The 14735-nt window shown below is 36.9% G+C and overlaps 1 protein-coding gene across 2 annotated transcripts in view; it reads left to right on the forward strand.

The window, feature by feature from the left end:
* The window catches only part of LOC127957774 (AP-1 complex subunit beta-1), a 33134-nt gene extending 19805 nt beyond the window's left edge, over window positions 1-13329 (forward strand). For both annotated transcript variants that reach the window (XM_052556439.1, XM_052556440.1), the window contains 4 exons: window positions 83-167; window positions 333-419; window positions 5705-5859; window positions 11970-13329. In XM_052556439.1, the coding sequence (XP_052412399.1) occupies window positions 83-167; window positions 333-419; window positions 5705-5859; window positions 11970-12044 (402 nt within the window). In that variant the 3' untranslated portion in view covers window positions 12045-13329. The remainder of the gene's footprint in view (window positions 1-82; window positions 168-332; window positions 420-5704; window positions 5860-11969) is intronic.
* Window positions 13330-14735: the final 1406 nt, after the last annotated feature.

Below are 14735 nucleotides of genomic sequence, written 5' to 3' on the forward strand. Positions count from 1 at the left end.
CAGTCGAGCTGCAGAGGCGTTTTAGACCCTTGTGCAGTGAAGTATATTAAAACGTCTGACCACTCACCCTTTCTCACCCCAGGTGGCTGTGAAAAACAATATTGATGTCTTCTACTTCAGCACCCTGATCCCTCTCAGCGTCTTCTTCGTGGAGGATGGCAAAATGGGTACAAGCACGCTGCACACACATGCTCGAACTAAAAACAGTTTCACATTGAGGTTTAGTTTGCGTTTAATAAAAAAGTGGATTGATTGGATGGAGCTAGGACTGAACACGCTTTAGACACTGACTGACTTAGACACGTGATAATCTCTAAACTTTTCTTCATCAGAGCGTCAGGTGTTCTTGGCCACATGGAAGGACATCCCAAATGAGAACGAGCTGCAGTACCAGATCAAAGAGTGCCACTTAAATGCAGGTGAGATCATCTAGCCCTCAACATGCATGACTGTTTTGTGATGTATGGATCAGTGGTCATTAAATCAAAGGCGGATAGAAAAGAGGAGAGCTTACAAATAGCAGGGTAACTGGAAAGGACTTTTGATCTGTTTGCCAGAGCGCTCATACCTCTTTGTAGTTTGGGCTCTGTCCATATCCAAACTGGCACCTGATACAGATAGCTGCAACCTGCTACGGTGTCTACTTGAAAAAAAACAGTTTTTTTTTCATAGCACAGATACTATTTTGATATTGAAGGGTAAATTTTTGGATATATTTTGATTCTGATATTGTATGTATGTTTGTGTGTATGTGTATACAGCATTTCCCACACATTGATTTATTTGTGGCTGGGCAAAACAATATCAAAACTGACCGCCACAAATAGATTTTCCAAAAGGCTTTGACTTCATTGAATAAATATGAAAACTGTACGTTTCAAAATCAATATATATATATATATATATATATATATATATATATATATATATATATATATATATATATATATATATATATATATATATATATATATGGCTGTCAGTCAATTAAATATTTAAATCCAATTAATTACATGATGTGTCGATGAATTAATTTAATTAATCGCAAAATAAATAAGAACATTTCTGAAAATACCCACAAAAGATTATTTATTTTTTGGTTAAAAGTGATCCAAAATCAATATTTGATCAAGTACATAACCAGCCAGTGTTTAAAACTCTCGCCTTACTTTAGTCAGATTTACAACGTTAATTTGTAGTAATGTTTTCAAATTTTAGTGGTGCGGTAGGTTTTCGTTTAATTATAGTCTATTCCCACAGCAGCTAGAATGATTAAATGTCAAAAATCGTTTTGATGCCGATTTAGATTATATGGAACGTGAATTAAATTAAATTATATTCCCATTTTAAATGTGCTTCAAAATTAACGGAAAGCCTGGGTTTGCACAAGATGTCTATTTTAAAGACAACCAGTTCGATGTTCAATATTAATTTTAAACTCGTGAAATTCAGGACAAAATCAGCACTTGTGTAATACTGCTCTCCCTGTGATATCGTATGATATATAAATAAGTGACAAAACTCTGCATTATGAAGTTATGGCCCTGCATCATATTTATCATCAGTCAACTATGAAATGTAAGATGACGCACAGGTCTGGGGGCGGGGCCAGTGTGTTACTGTGTAGAAATATTTAAATTGCGTTATTTTTTTCAAAGCTCGTTACATTAAATGTTTCTTGGGGTGCAATTATGTATGAGCAATATCACACAACTTGAATAATATTATTTAATAAACAACAACAACAGCCATCATAAAATTTGCTAGGCAGTTCAGTCAAAAGTACAAAGGCAGCGCTCTGATATACAGCATTGAATTTACATAAAACACAACATGATGAGATTTTGCCCTCGGCCAAACTATCTGGGAATGGTTCACACATTTTATTCAGTGTAAGACATGACAATGTAATGCATTCTAATCGTACTGTTATGTTTTTATTTACACTCCTGGTATTATTATTTGCACAGACCTAGTTATAGTCACAGACAATGTTGAATAGCGTACATTATTGATTTATGACGTTGACTTCATGATGCTCTGATATTAAACCAGCAGTTGAATTGTTTGCCTGAAGCTTTATTACACAACTTCCTCTGCGCAGTTTGAAAAAATACAACAGAAAGAGTCTCTTGACTCCAAAGGAAGAAAACAAAGACTTCCCACCGTTCTGTTATTATTCATACTTAATTATTTAGTCTGTGGCAGTGTTAAAATGTTGTGGAATGTGGCGGTTGTGCACAGACTCTGACAGAGCTGGTTTATTTCAAGGCTTATCAGCTCACTATTTGTATTCATCAACCTGGGGCCAATTTGAGTGTACAGACACAGATGTGGGGTGTGGTTGAGCGCCGAAAACAGGGACCAGCACAGACAGCCTGTTTCACTCTCTGGAATCACTGATCAGACGCCCAGAGGTGCCTTAATCACCAGATGTCAGACAATCTCCCTTTCCTCTGCTTTCATCTGCTCTCATTTTAGCAAGCGCACACACTGCACACAGATGCATGGTTTTATCCAGCCGTGTAGTGTTTGTGATCAGATCTTCACACAGAGTTCATGCCAAAACAGCAGTAGTTTGACAAATCCAGGCTTTGATTTCCCCCTTTCACCTGATGCCTTGTTTTAGGAGGAGAAACCATGCAGTTCGGTTTCAGTCGTGTTTATTAGTATGAAGAGAATAATCGAGTGCTATTGTGAGATGCCGATTGGCTCTTGCTTGCCATGACTTGAATAACAATGTGAATGTAATGGAGCGCACAAATGAGGGCAGGCTATAACAGAATGCCTTTTCCCACACCGTGTCCATTATTTGTAAATGACTGAATGTTTTCTGGTAGGATCGAGTTAGGGGGAAGGTGTTTGGCATTTTGTCGTTGTTGAGACTGGCTGATTTGTTCTTTATCAGGATGCAGTCACAGATTCCTAATTATGAATCATTTCAGCACTTAATTCAGCAGAAAATAAACACCACTAATTAGTTTTCAGCGTTAATGTTTTACAACCGTTTACAAACCTCATTGATATGCTGCAGAACTGCTGCCTGTACATGAACATTACAAAGATTAAGAATAATTTCATTGCTTCATTCAGGTTCTCATCTTTAGTGTGGACAGGACCTGCGAATACTTTACAATTATGAATGCATTTATTTGAAACTTTTTGAATATCGCCTGACAATGATTTTAGATATTAGATATTTGTCATTTCCCTGTTTAAAAAGTAAATGTTGAAAGTGTTGAAAACATGTTGTGACAGTTATATTCTAACATTTGAAAATGCAATGACATCTGTTACATTACACTCATATTTTGTAGTATCATCATAACTGTTTTACATATTTTGGTTGAGGGTTTATTGGAATCCCTAACCCAGAGTAATGAACATTAACCTGTAACTCACTACAGTTGTGAAAGATAGCTCAAGTCATGTGGCTTTGATGAGGAAAAATGTGCTGTTACTGTTCTAAGCGGTTAGACATGCAGCTGTAACCTGGCAGGTGATAAAATGGGTGAAAATATCCCATAATTATCCCAAAATATCACAGAGATGCAGGTGGACTCTTCAGCAGCCAAATAGCAATGTGCCAAAAGTAATTTCATACACTTAAGCAATGCCTTACCAGCCACCCACAAAACCCTAGCTCTGTAGCGCCATATTTAGCATTTTCGAAAATTTGTATCAATATTGCACTGTCCCTCCTCATCCTCTCTCTCTCTCTCTCTCTCCCTCTCTCTCTCCTGTGATGAGCAGCTCTGTGTGTTGTGAAGGCAGACTCACAGGATTGACAGCAGTAGTGTGAACTGGAGTGAGTCACAGCACGCTCCACATGTTGCTAACACCAGCTGTCATCACCTGATTCTGTGGCTTATATAACACACACTGACTGCCACCGTCCTCGGACCTCCCTCTCTCAGAGTATAAATGTTTTCCATCTTCTTTGTCCGTCACCCTAATGGCTTTTTATTTCCCCAATCCATCTCTCTCCCTCTTCAAACTCTTCATTGCGTTTTATTGTGTCCTTTACTTTGCTCTTGCGTCCTTGTCTTTCAGCGCATGTCTATCTCTGTTGCCAAGGGTTTCATCATTCCCTCCCTCTCGTTCCATGCCGTCCAGTGCTCCCAAAATGCAATGATATGGCTCAGGAGGGCTTTATTCCAGAGCAGCTTCACTCAGGAGTTTCATAGGAATAATGTGTAAAGTAGTTTTACAACAATCAGTTAGATGCAGTAGATTACATTCTGATGGTAAAAACGACAACTGTTGTGATTGGCTGACATCTTTGCATTAGAAATGCGTATTACATGTCAAACCCCTCTCAAATTACTTTTACTACGGTTGGGAAGTGTTGATTTATAGCATTATTTTGTAGATATTTTCCCATCACATGAAAGGCTGCGGTGATGAGCATTGAGTAGACCGAGTCTGTTTATCGCGTGAATGCAGTGATCTCGTCATAGCAACGCGTTTTCTCTCACAAAATGCTTTCACCACAGCTAACAGCAAACACAATATCGACATTGAATACAGTTAGAGCTTTGTTGTTTATCATTCATTACCGCGGCAGTTTGGGAAATGTGCAGATATACTTGCGATGTGTGATTGACAGCTCCAAACAATATAAAGGGAGCGTTCTTTAATCGCTCTCTGTAGTTAAATCACTATTTAAATAACAGATTTGTTTCATGCTATGCCACTAAGAGAAACAATGCGAAGTTGATTGTTTAGTCACTGGCTTGATTCACTGATGCATAAACGGTATTAAACGGTTAAGAAAGAAAGTCTGTGTGAACTTGAATAATAGGTTCACATCAGAAATCATTGATCACAGATCAGGCATTAATGAACATTGTTACTCACTGTTTGTGGCAGTGCTGTCGAATCCATATTGTAAAAGACTGTTTGTAAAGCCTGTGCTACATTGTGAATGAATTTAATGTAAATGTTAGGGCGAGCAAAGCAGAGAAAGGGGAGGTAACCTTTCACTTTATGATGACATAAGGGTAATATTCCAGATCGTCCCGTCTGAGCTCTCGTTTTCTCAAAGGCAGAGCAGGACACCCAGGGCTTGGTTTACACCTATCGAAATTTCTAGCCACTGGGGGACCATTGACCGGCTAGGGGAACTCATATTAATGTTAAAAAACCTCATAAAGTGAAATTTTCATGTCATGGGACCTTTAAATTGGTAGAATGTATTTTTATTTTCTAAAGAATTCAGAATTCATTAGAATCATTTTATGATTTTTTTTTTCCCACCCAAATGACAAGAGAAAGATGAATGGCATTTTTAAAGTACGATACAATTCTGTATGTTGCTGCTTAAAAACCAACTGTCTCTAACAAAGTAGTAGAGAGTAGTGAATTTCGGTTCATTATGTGCCTTCATGTGCTAATGCTCATTGTTTGCATACTGTGCTAATGCTCTTTGCCGATCATAAACTGATTGTAAAGAAAGTGGCAGAAATGTATCCATTCTGAATGTATTCAGTGCATTCCTCCATATTACTGACAGGTTATTGCCATTTAGTATAGTTCTATTTCATAGGAAATACTCATATCAAGTGCTCATTAGACCATTTCATGTTGTTGTTGTTGTTGTTTTTAAATGGATAAATTGTAGCTTTTCTTCTGATAACAGTGCTCTCGTGAGAGACTTCTGTGTATATCTTGTTGATTAACCATGTGTCTGTTGTATTGGCAGATACGGTGTCAGGCAAACTGCAGAACAACAACATCTACACCATCGCCAAGAGGAACGTAGAAGGCCAGGACATGCTGTATCAGTCGCTCAAACTTACCAATGGGATCTGGATCCTCGCCGAGCTCCGCATACAACCTGGCAATCCCAATTACACGGTAAACGCTCCCAGTACAAATTGTGTATTCAAACAAAGTCCGCTTCGAGGAGCGCATGATAATTTGACGCCAAAGAGCTAAATAAATCTTGTCCCTTGACAGACAAAATGCTTTTGACGTAGTCCAGAACATATTCAAGGACATCCTTCATCCCGAAGTTTGATAGAATATTATATTAGAATAAAACCCGGGTTTTTTTGTTTTCTTCTTCTTTTTTTTTTTTTTTCTTTTTTTTACACCAATCCAAGGTTTCAGCACATTATTATATAATTCAGTGCTCTAAAGATCAGGCTTTTAAAACATGATAAATTTATGACAGTGAAAGTTGTGCTTTCTGCTTGACTTGCTTGCGTAATGCATGAAATGAACAGTAAGGTCAAGAGCAGTGTGAAGCATTCAGAAAAGGCTTGTCGCACGGCAGGTGGAGTATTGATCCCCATTTTTAGCTCATGGAGCCCCAGTGCCCTTTGATTCTGTCATATCAAATAATTGTTCATTAGTGTCAGTGCTATTTAACGTTCCCGAAATATCTTCACAAACAGTGACATACATGACATGCATACATACCATTACATAAGCAGAATCTCAGTAAGTGTCAGCACTCTACTTTGTGGTTTTGAATGGAGTCAACAAGTTAAATAAACTACATTTAGTCTACTTTTTTATTTTAGAGTGTGGGAGCCTTTGAGAAAATATACAGTCTATAATTGATATAGTACATATACAGTATATAATTGAACCTTACTAACCACTTTGACAAATTCAGCAAGTAATTTGTTCAGTTGATTCAAAGACCTTTGAGTGAATCTTTTTAAGAAACAGCTAAAGAGACATTAATTTGTGATTCAGTCCACATTAGTTGTGGGCCGGCAATAAGAACAATGCATTAAACATTATTTATTATCTTTTATATCTATTATTTATTTATTATTCCACATTAACCCAAATGCAGGGTTAAAAACGATCCAACTTGGGTTATTTGGAAACCCAGGGCTGGGTAAATATTGGACCGAACACGTGCAGTTTTTTTTTTTTTTTTTGGAACCAGCTGGTTGGATTAATGTTTTTACCCAACATGCTAGGTTGTTTTATTTAAGTCAACTATTGTTTAAAAATTAGTTCACCCATAAATGAAAATTAGCCTGTGTTTTACTTACCCTCGAGCCATCCTAGGTGTATATGACTTAGGGCTGTCACGATATTAGATTTTTCATATCAAGGTTATTGTGGCCATAAGAATTCACAATATCAAAGATTAAAAAAAAGATATCGGTCTTATTATTTTTACTTTGTTTATTGAGGGTTTTTTGTCATTTATATATGTTAACTAATGTTAACTAATGAACCTTATTGAAGAATGACTGCAGTTGAGACATTAAGTGCATGGCACACGACCAACTTAACATTTTACATAGTTTAATGTAGAAATGTGCTTGCTCAGTTAGTTTTAATCTTGTAACTGTTAATAGATTTGTACAAAAAAAATAGTGTTACTACGCACAGGCCATATTGATTGCAAATACAAAAATAATTATAATAGAAATAATTCATGTAGTGAATCCATGTGTTTTTGTAAGAAAAAGATCCATATTTCAAACATAATAAAACACTTTTCTCATATTATGAATCTAAATAAGAGTGACTGCAGTACCTGCTCCCCATCCATTTTCATTGGGTGGGAAAAAAGCAGCTTGGACATTCTGCTAAATGTATTATTTTGTGTTTCACACAAAGAAGAAAAAAAAGTGACTCTCAGTATGAATGGTGCTTCACAAACCTTTCATCTGGTATCAAATCTGGTTGGATTTTTGAAATCGAGATGCCGAGTATGGAAATGAGAGCTCATCATCCGTTCGAGGTCTGTACTTACATGTTTTATAACTCATGTGGAGCCAAACAGCAGCGCTCTTCTCTATGCTCTGCCTGGTGAATTGAAATCTCTTTCGCTCAGTGAGGCACAGAACACAGGTTGTATATACAGGCTGAAATAATACCTGCAGTGAACCTTTCCTTGGGAACAGCATGCAGGGCGCGCAACCTAATTTCTCAATGGTGCGACTAAAAAAATATCAGAGGTCGCACCGGCGTCTCTTCCTGTGGTTGAACAACAGACACTAGAGCCCTGCATTTCAGCCTGAGCCTGATGGGCCCCAACTTTTTTACGCCCCTCGAGCCTGGCTCAGGGCCAATTTTCACTTTTCACATCATAGTTCAGATGCGGGCTGGGCCTCCTGTCTGTTTTAGACTTCTCTTTACTTTTATATTTTAGACATCCATCAAGTAGTGATGAAAACAATATTGCCCGCAGCTGAAGACTTCTTTCTATAGATATTTGTCATTTCTGTGAGGCTTGTTTTCACTGAGTTTCAGGTTCATTTTTGTACTTCTGTTAAAGACGAGATGGCAGAAAGCACATCATGTTTGTTTTCTTTATTTTATAAAAGCACAATATTTTGTTGATATTGTGAGTGCACACAAATACAAGTAGATCTTTAGCAGTTACAAATGATGTATTACTCTTAACCTTATGAGCAAAGAGACAGCATATCCACTGAAAAAAAAAATGCAAGTGACCACGGCGGCGTCTCCATGTCCTGAAGTGTCTCAGCATAAACTATTGGATATAGAACACATTTATCTGGGTTTAACATGGAAACATTGTTATATGCTTGAACTGTTTTATATCTATAGATTTTATTTTAGGCCAATAGTGGTGACTTGAGAAAGTTAAATTGATTAAACACAGGCTCACTGTCTGCCACTGGCCGCTTGGTTGTTACATTTAAAAAACTAAAACTTATATTTATCAAAAAAAAAAAAATGCTCCAAACATTTCCTACATTAACTTTAATAAAAAACAAAAAAACTAAACAAAATATAATCACTTTGCTATTACATACAAAACAAAACTATGGACTATTTTAATAGCTGAAACTGTAGTATAAGCTGTTTAGGGACTGTTTAGCTGTTCAAATCAGACACTAGAGCATCCCTTCATTCAGACACAGTGGATGATCTGATAAGAATCAGTGTAGAAGGAACAAGTCTGGAAGATTTTGCTGCTAGAGAGAGTGTGGTCAGCTGGTTTAGCCAAGGCCAAAGATCAAGAAGGCCAAACTACAGGAGTTGGGCATCCGAGAGGCATGTAACTGCAATGGAGGATATAGTCCATAAGACATTGAGCTATGAGATGTTCAGTTTAAAGCCCTTAAATAACTTTATTCATATTTTATTTTTATTTCATTAATCTTGAGATGTTTTAAGTTTAAATTTTAGCTCAGTGAAGCACTTTAAGCACCAACACTTTTTAGTAAGTTACCATTCTTGTAGAATTATGCTTCAAATAAAGAACTTTGTTGACCCGATTGTTAGTTAATCATTTAGGCTACAAGTCAATATTGCCTATATCGACAGCGATTAAAAACAAAAAAACAAAACAAAAGGGAACTTGTAAAACTGGTGTGTTTAATGCGATGCAGTCGAAAATTTGGGTGCACCTAACGTTTGTGCTGGTGCACCTAAGAAAAAAGTTAGGCGCACTAGTGCAACCAGTGCAAAAAGTTAGTCTAGAGCCCTGGCATGACACTGGAGATAAATAAAGCTCCAACTGCACATTTGACAGTGGTTTGTTATAATCATGTGAGTGAGCAAACGACAGCTTCATATTCAACCATTTTAAATGCTAGTTCATCCAGCACAAAGCACTTGGATAAAACTGGCTTTATGACAAGCTAGACAGAAAATCCCTCTTCAGATCTTCACAACTCGCTGCTAAGCATGCATGTGTTTGTGTAAGAGAGAGTGTGCATGGACACAGCAGATGGTCAGCGTCTGAAACCTGAAAAATGCTGCCTGTGCAGGGATGGAAATCGTAAAGAATTTTAAAGGTTCTGGATTTGATTCCATTTATTTTTCTAGTACTTTGAAGGAATAAATAATTTGTATATAATAATAACGTATAGATATACATATACATAAAAATAAAAGCAGTAATTTGCCTTATATGTTAAACAAAATATAAAACGAATAAAGTGATAACGTGCCATTAATTAGGCTAATATTATTTGGCTAATACATCAGTTGGTGACTGACCAGCTTGGCATCTGCTTCTAGTTTCAGCAGCCAATGGACTCTATACATTTCTGTTGGGAAGTTGGTGGACAAATTAAGAGTCTGCTAAATAGATGAATCTGTTGATTAGAAATAGACCCTTCTTGATTATTCAGAAGGCATCCGTTCAACCACCTCTGCTGAGCTTGATTGCCTGTGGCCCCCTGAGGCCAGGTCGGCTCAGTGCGATCAGAAACCCTACCTGATCCCAGACAATTGATTTTTAATGAGACTTCGGCTCTCAGTATTCTGGCAGCAGCTGGCTCCGATCTGAACAGATGATAACTGGACTCCATCGAGCCAGCGCTGTTTAACCTAACAGCCGGTGATGGAGTGCTGTTGTCTGCCAAGAGCCGAGGCCTCTGGAAACACATTCCTCAAGCAGAGGTAACCAATACAAGCCCTGCTGGACGTGAGATCATGTTCCTGGTGCTCTGAGAATTACTCCGTGCAATCAATTGGATTAAAGTCACTAAAGCCACTTATTTATCTTCTGTCAGTCTGAATAGAAGTAGTGACATTTAAAGGGAAGCGTTCATTGAAAGAAAGAAAAAGATGTCCTTTAAATGTGCTTAAATTCACTGGGTGAATTTAGTTGCAATTGCAGTGTTCACAGTGCCATTTTTAAAAGGTCCACTGAAGTGCTTTGAAACGGGTAGCATAATTCTATGCGTTTACATCATTTTAACTGAAATGGGAAGACAGGATGGGACATATCAAGCTGTCCTGTCCCTGTTTTTAAATGGCCAATAGCATTCGTTTAAATCACAGCTTGGGCTAGAGCTGTTGAGCTGTATTATGAACCGTCTTATATAACAGCCACAATCAAATATATCACAACAAAATATAGCATTCTGTAGAATTCAAATATGAATGTCAGATACGTTTGGTGGGGTGCGCCGACTCGAGCGTATGATCCACTCCATGCTGTCGTGTCTCTTGTCCGTAGCAGACTGTAAAAATTACATTTTAATTTCTCATTTCATGACCCCTTTATTATATATATAACTAAAATCAGATCTGCAACTAAATATTAGCTATCTGCCTTAAAGCTGCAGTCGGTAACTTTTGACGCTCTAGCGGTTAATAAACAGAACTGCTTGCTTCTTGAGGAAGAACATCGTAGCCGGATCTACTTCTCTCTGTTTATGTCTATGAAGAATCACAAAGGTACTGGGTTACTCCGCCGCGGTACCCCCGAAGCAATCTAAAATAGTCCGAATATAAACACTTATTATAGATGTACCCTAGTGATTCAGGACAGGCTAAAAACACGGTTTGGAAAATGGATTCATGATTTACTCGCTTATTATATACATTTTTCTACATTTTGAACACAAACAAAGTTACGGACCGCAGCTCTGATTGGTTATTTCTTACCGGGAGCGATGTATTTCTGCAAATGGCAATAGGACCACTGGGAGGAGCCAGAGGAGCTTGATTTTTTTTCACAGATTATCTGTCTCATATTCTACTGTCAGAACATAATGACAGGTTTAACAAATATGTAAAAAATATATTTTTACAAAAGTTACCTACTGCAGCTTTAAGTTCATCTGTCCCAGTACTGATGCTCACATCAAATAGTGGAATGAACTCTAAAAGTGCTGTCCTTTTTATTTGGTAAGACACTAATGTGTTGAAACTGCTAATAATAAAATGTTTTTGTCTCATATTCATCTTTTAATCATATTTATATATGTCTTGACTCCTAGCAAACAAAGCAATTTTTTCTTTACTGTTCCAATATTTATTGAGGGCACTATATATACATACACACACACACACATTTTTGATTTTTGATAATTTTTCATTTTGATTTGTAATATTAATAATCGTCAGTGTTTGATTATAAGGACTTTTTTTCTCAGAAAATGAATCAATTTTTTATTCATATGACTGTACCAAAACAAGCACTTTGTTGCACATTTTTATTAGAGCACTCAAAGTTTAAAAAGTTACTCATTGCTCTCTCTTTTTTTTTTCTCTCTCTCTTTCAGCTCTCTCTGAAGTGCAGGGCTCCAGAGGTGTCTCAGTATGTGTACCAGATGTACGATGCCATTCTGAAGAATTAAACATCTCTATAATCCTTATATCCCTCCACGTATTTGTCCTTAGGATCCCGCTCTCCATGTTTCCGGCCATTGTTTTAAATCCATCTTTAGGTACCAGTTTACTCCATGCGCCCACAATGTTAAAATCATGTTCTATTCTACCCAAATGTCTTGATGTTGTTGATAAAGTGTTGAAGGGAATTTTGGAACACAGCTCTATTGTGATTAGATATTTTTAATGCCTTGTCAGTACTTCACCTTCACATGCCCTGGATTGGTAATATGCAAAGAAGGAAAAAAAAAGTGTAAGAGTTGAATCTATAAATAGCACCAAGGGAATCTAATGAAGCAGATGACTGGGATACAGAAATGTGATACGGATGTACTTTTAAAAAGTCATCCTTCTTTAATGGTAACCACTTTAAAACCCCTATAGTTACTGTTTTTGATTGACATCGTGCGTTTTGGCATTATTGCTTGTTTCATTCTCTGATTTGCTGCAGTGTTGCTTTATGCAATTGTACAATGTGCCAGCTATCTGATATTAGCCTTGCATGCTTTGACCAACAGAAAAATGCCACATTCCTTTTAATGTTTTGTATTCCTTGTTCATCTTAACCACTGTATGAACATGCGACACTCCATCAATGTCTTAGTGTTTGAACTGCGATGAATCAACTTAATGTGATAGAAAAGACTGAAACATGTTTTCTATCGATCTTATATAAGTGGGCCATCTGATATTCATTCCCAGACTGTGTGATATATTGTGCTTTTGAAAGTAAAGTAGGTTTTGTGAGGTAGTTTTTGGTCTCCTTGGAGTGTTAGAAATATCTGTTCAATGTTAGTATACAACCTTGCTCAGCTTTGGTTCAAACTAATACACTAACAAATAGAGATGCAATAGAAAAATTAATCAACATCGATTCCGCGATACAAGGATGGATAACTTTTGGACAGTTGAGTAGAGTTTGTTTTATTCCCTAAAACTGTACTAGTCTTCATGGTGGTGCTAAATGTGAACTTCTTTTGTTGCCATAGTTGCTAATGTGCCTGTGAACCTGCATGTAAGCAGCGTCCAGTAAACATCTGCCAGTAGAACCCTTGTGTAAGAAGGTGAAATATTAAGACCGTAACCCTTATATGTGCAAATATGAGTTTTAATGATTACCATGTTGCCAATGTGAGCATCTCAATACTGAAATGTGTCGTCTGACATAAAGAAATTGAACAAAACGACTGATCAGCTTGTTTCAGATTTATTTTATGGATGGTAATTCAAAATAAAGTCAGCAGTGTGTATTCACCCTCATTGTCTTTGTGCTTATGTAACTCACCTCTTTCTCAGATCACTTTTTACTCAAATTATGTAGATAATATTTCTAACAATTAAAATATGACATAAGAATTACAATATAGTATAATAATATTATCGATATATGACCAATATCTCACTAAAAGTAGCTGAATGTGTCTGAGTAATGATGTCATGTTGCGTGCGATCAGCTCTGTGCTGCAGGCATGTCGTCATCACACTCGGGTCTGAATACTGAACAGCTCTTACAGCACATGCACAGAGATTTAGGGGGCAGTCAAGGTTCGTTCTCTAGATGTGTTTGAACAATTTGTAATGGTTTGTCTATGTACTTATGTGTCATGCTGCCGTCTTTGGTCTATGGCTTTTTTTTTTTGTTTTGTTTTTTAGCTACTCAGAAAGGTGAAGTTTGTAACCGTCTCAAGACTCTCAGTTCAATTTTATTATGCTAAATGGTTCATAGTCAGGAGGCTGGTGCCCAATGAAGAGCCTCAGCAAACTTCCAAGGATGCTGCAAAATGGGTTACAATTATTACAAATAAGACAAAAAAAGAAAGCTTAACACACACACACAATTTCTAAATAAAACAGTTATCATTCTTATTTTCGTTTATTATTTTCCCTCAACGGCTGTCTTTTTTTATTAGAGAAATGGCTCTACACGGTCATGAAAAACCTGGAATTTTAAAATTGACTAGACCTTACATAATAAAACCCAAAATAAATATAAAAGAAAATGTAACGGAAACTTCTATAATACATATGAAATGCTTTATTGTAAATTATTATTATTATTTTTATTAAATCAACTTGAAATGTTTTTAGCTTTCCTCATCAGACCAAGCACATACTTCACACTTTACCAAAACGGTAATTTGCCCAATATAACAGAAAGTGTTGTAAAATAACAAAAGAATAGAACATTAGACATTCACAAGTCTCCCTATATTCGCTTGATAAAAATGCATAAAATAACACTTAAGGGGGGGTGAAATGCTATTTCATGCATACAGAGTTTTTTACACTGTTAAAGAGTTGGATTCCCATGCTAAACATGGGCAAAGTTTCAAAAATTAAGTTGTACATTTGAAGGAGTATTTCTGTTCCAAAAATACTCCTTCCGGTTTGTCACAAGTTTCAGAAAGTTTTTTTCGAGTATGGCTCTGTGTGACGTTAGATGGAGCGGAATTTCCTTATATGGGTGCTAAGGGCGCGTCAGAGCGAGAGCGTCGCGAAATGTCACAAAAGGAGTGTGTTTTTGGTTGCCAGGGCAAGACAACCCTGCACAGATTACCAAAAGAGAAACAGCATTAAGGGACCAGTGGATGGAGTTTATTTTTACAGAGCATCAACGGAGTTGTGCAAGTGTTTGTGTTTGTTCCCTGCATTTCGAAGAT

This window comes from Carassius gibelio, chromosome B5 (genome assembly GCF_023724105.1).
Source record: "Carassius gibelio isolate Cgi1373 ecotype wild population from Czech Republic chromosome B5, carGib1.2-hapl.c, whole genome shotgun sequence".
In the NCBI taxonomy this organism is placed as follows: Eukaryota; Metazoa; Chordata; class Actinopteri; order Cypriniformes; family Cyprinidae; genus Carassius; species Carassius gibelio.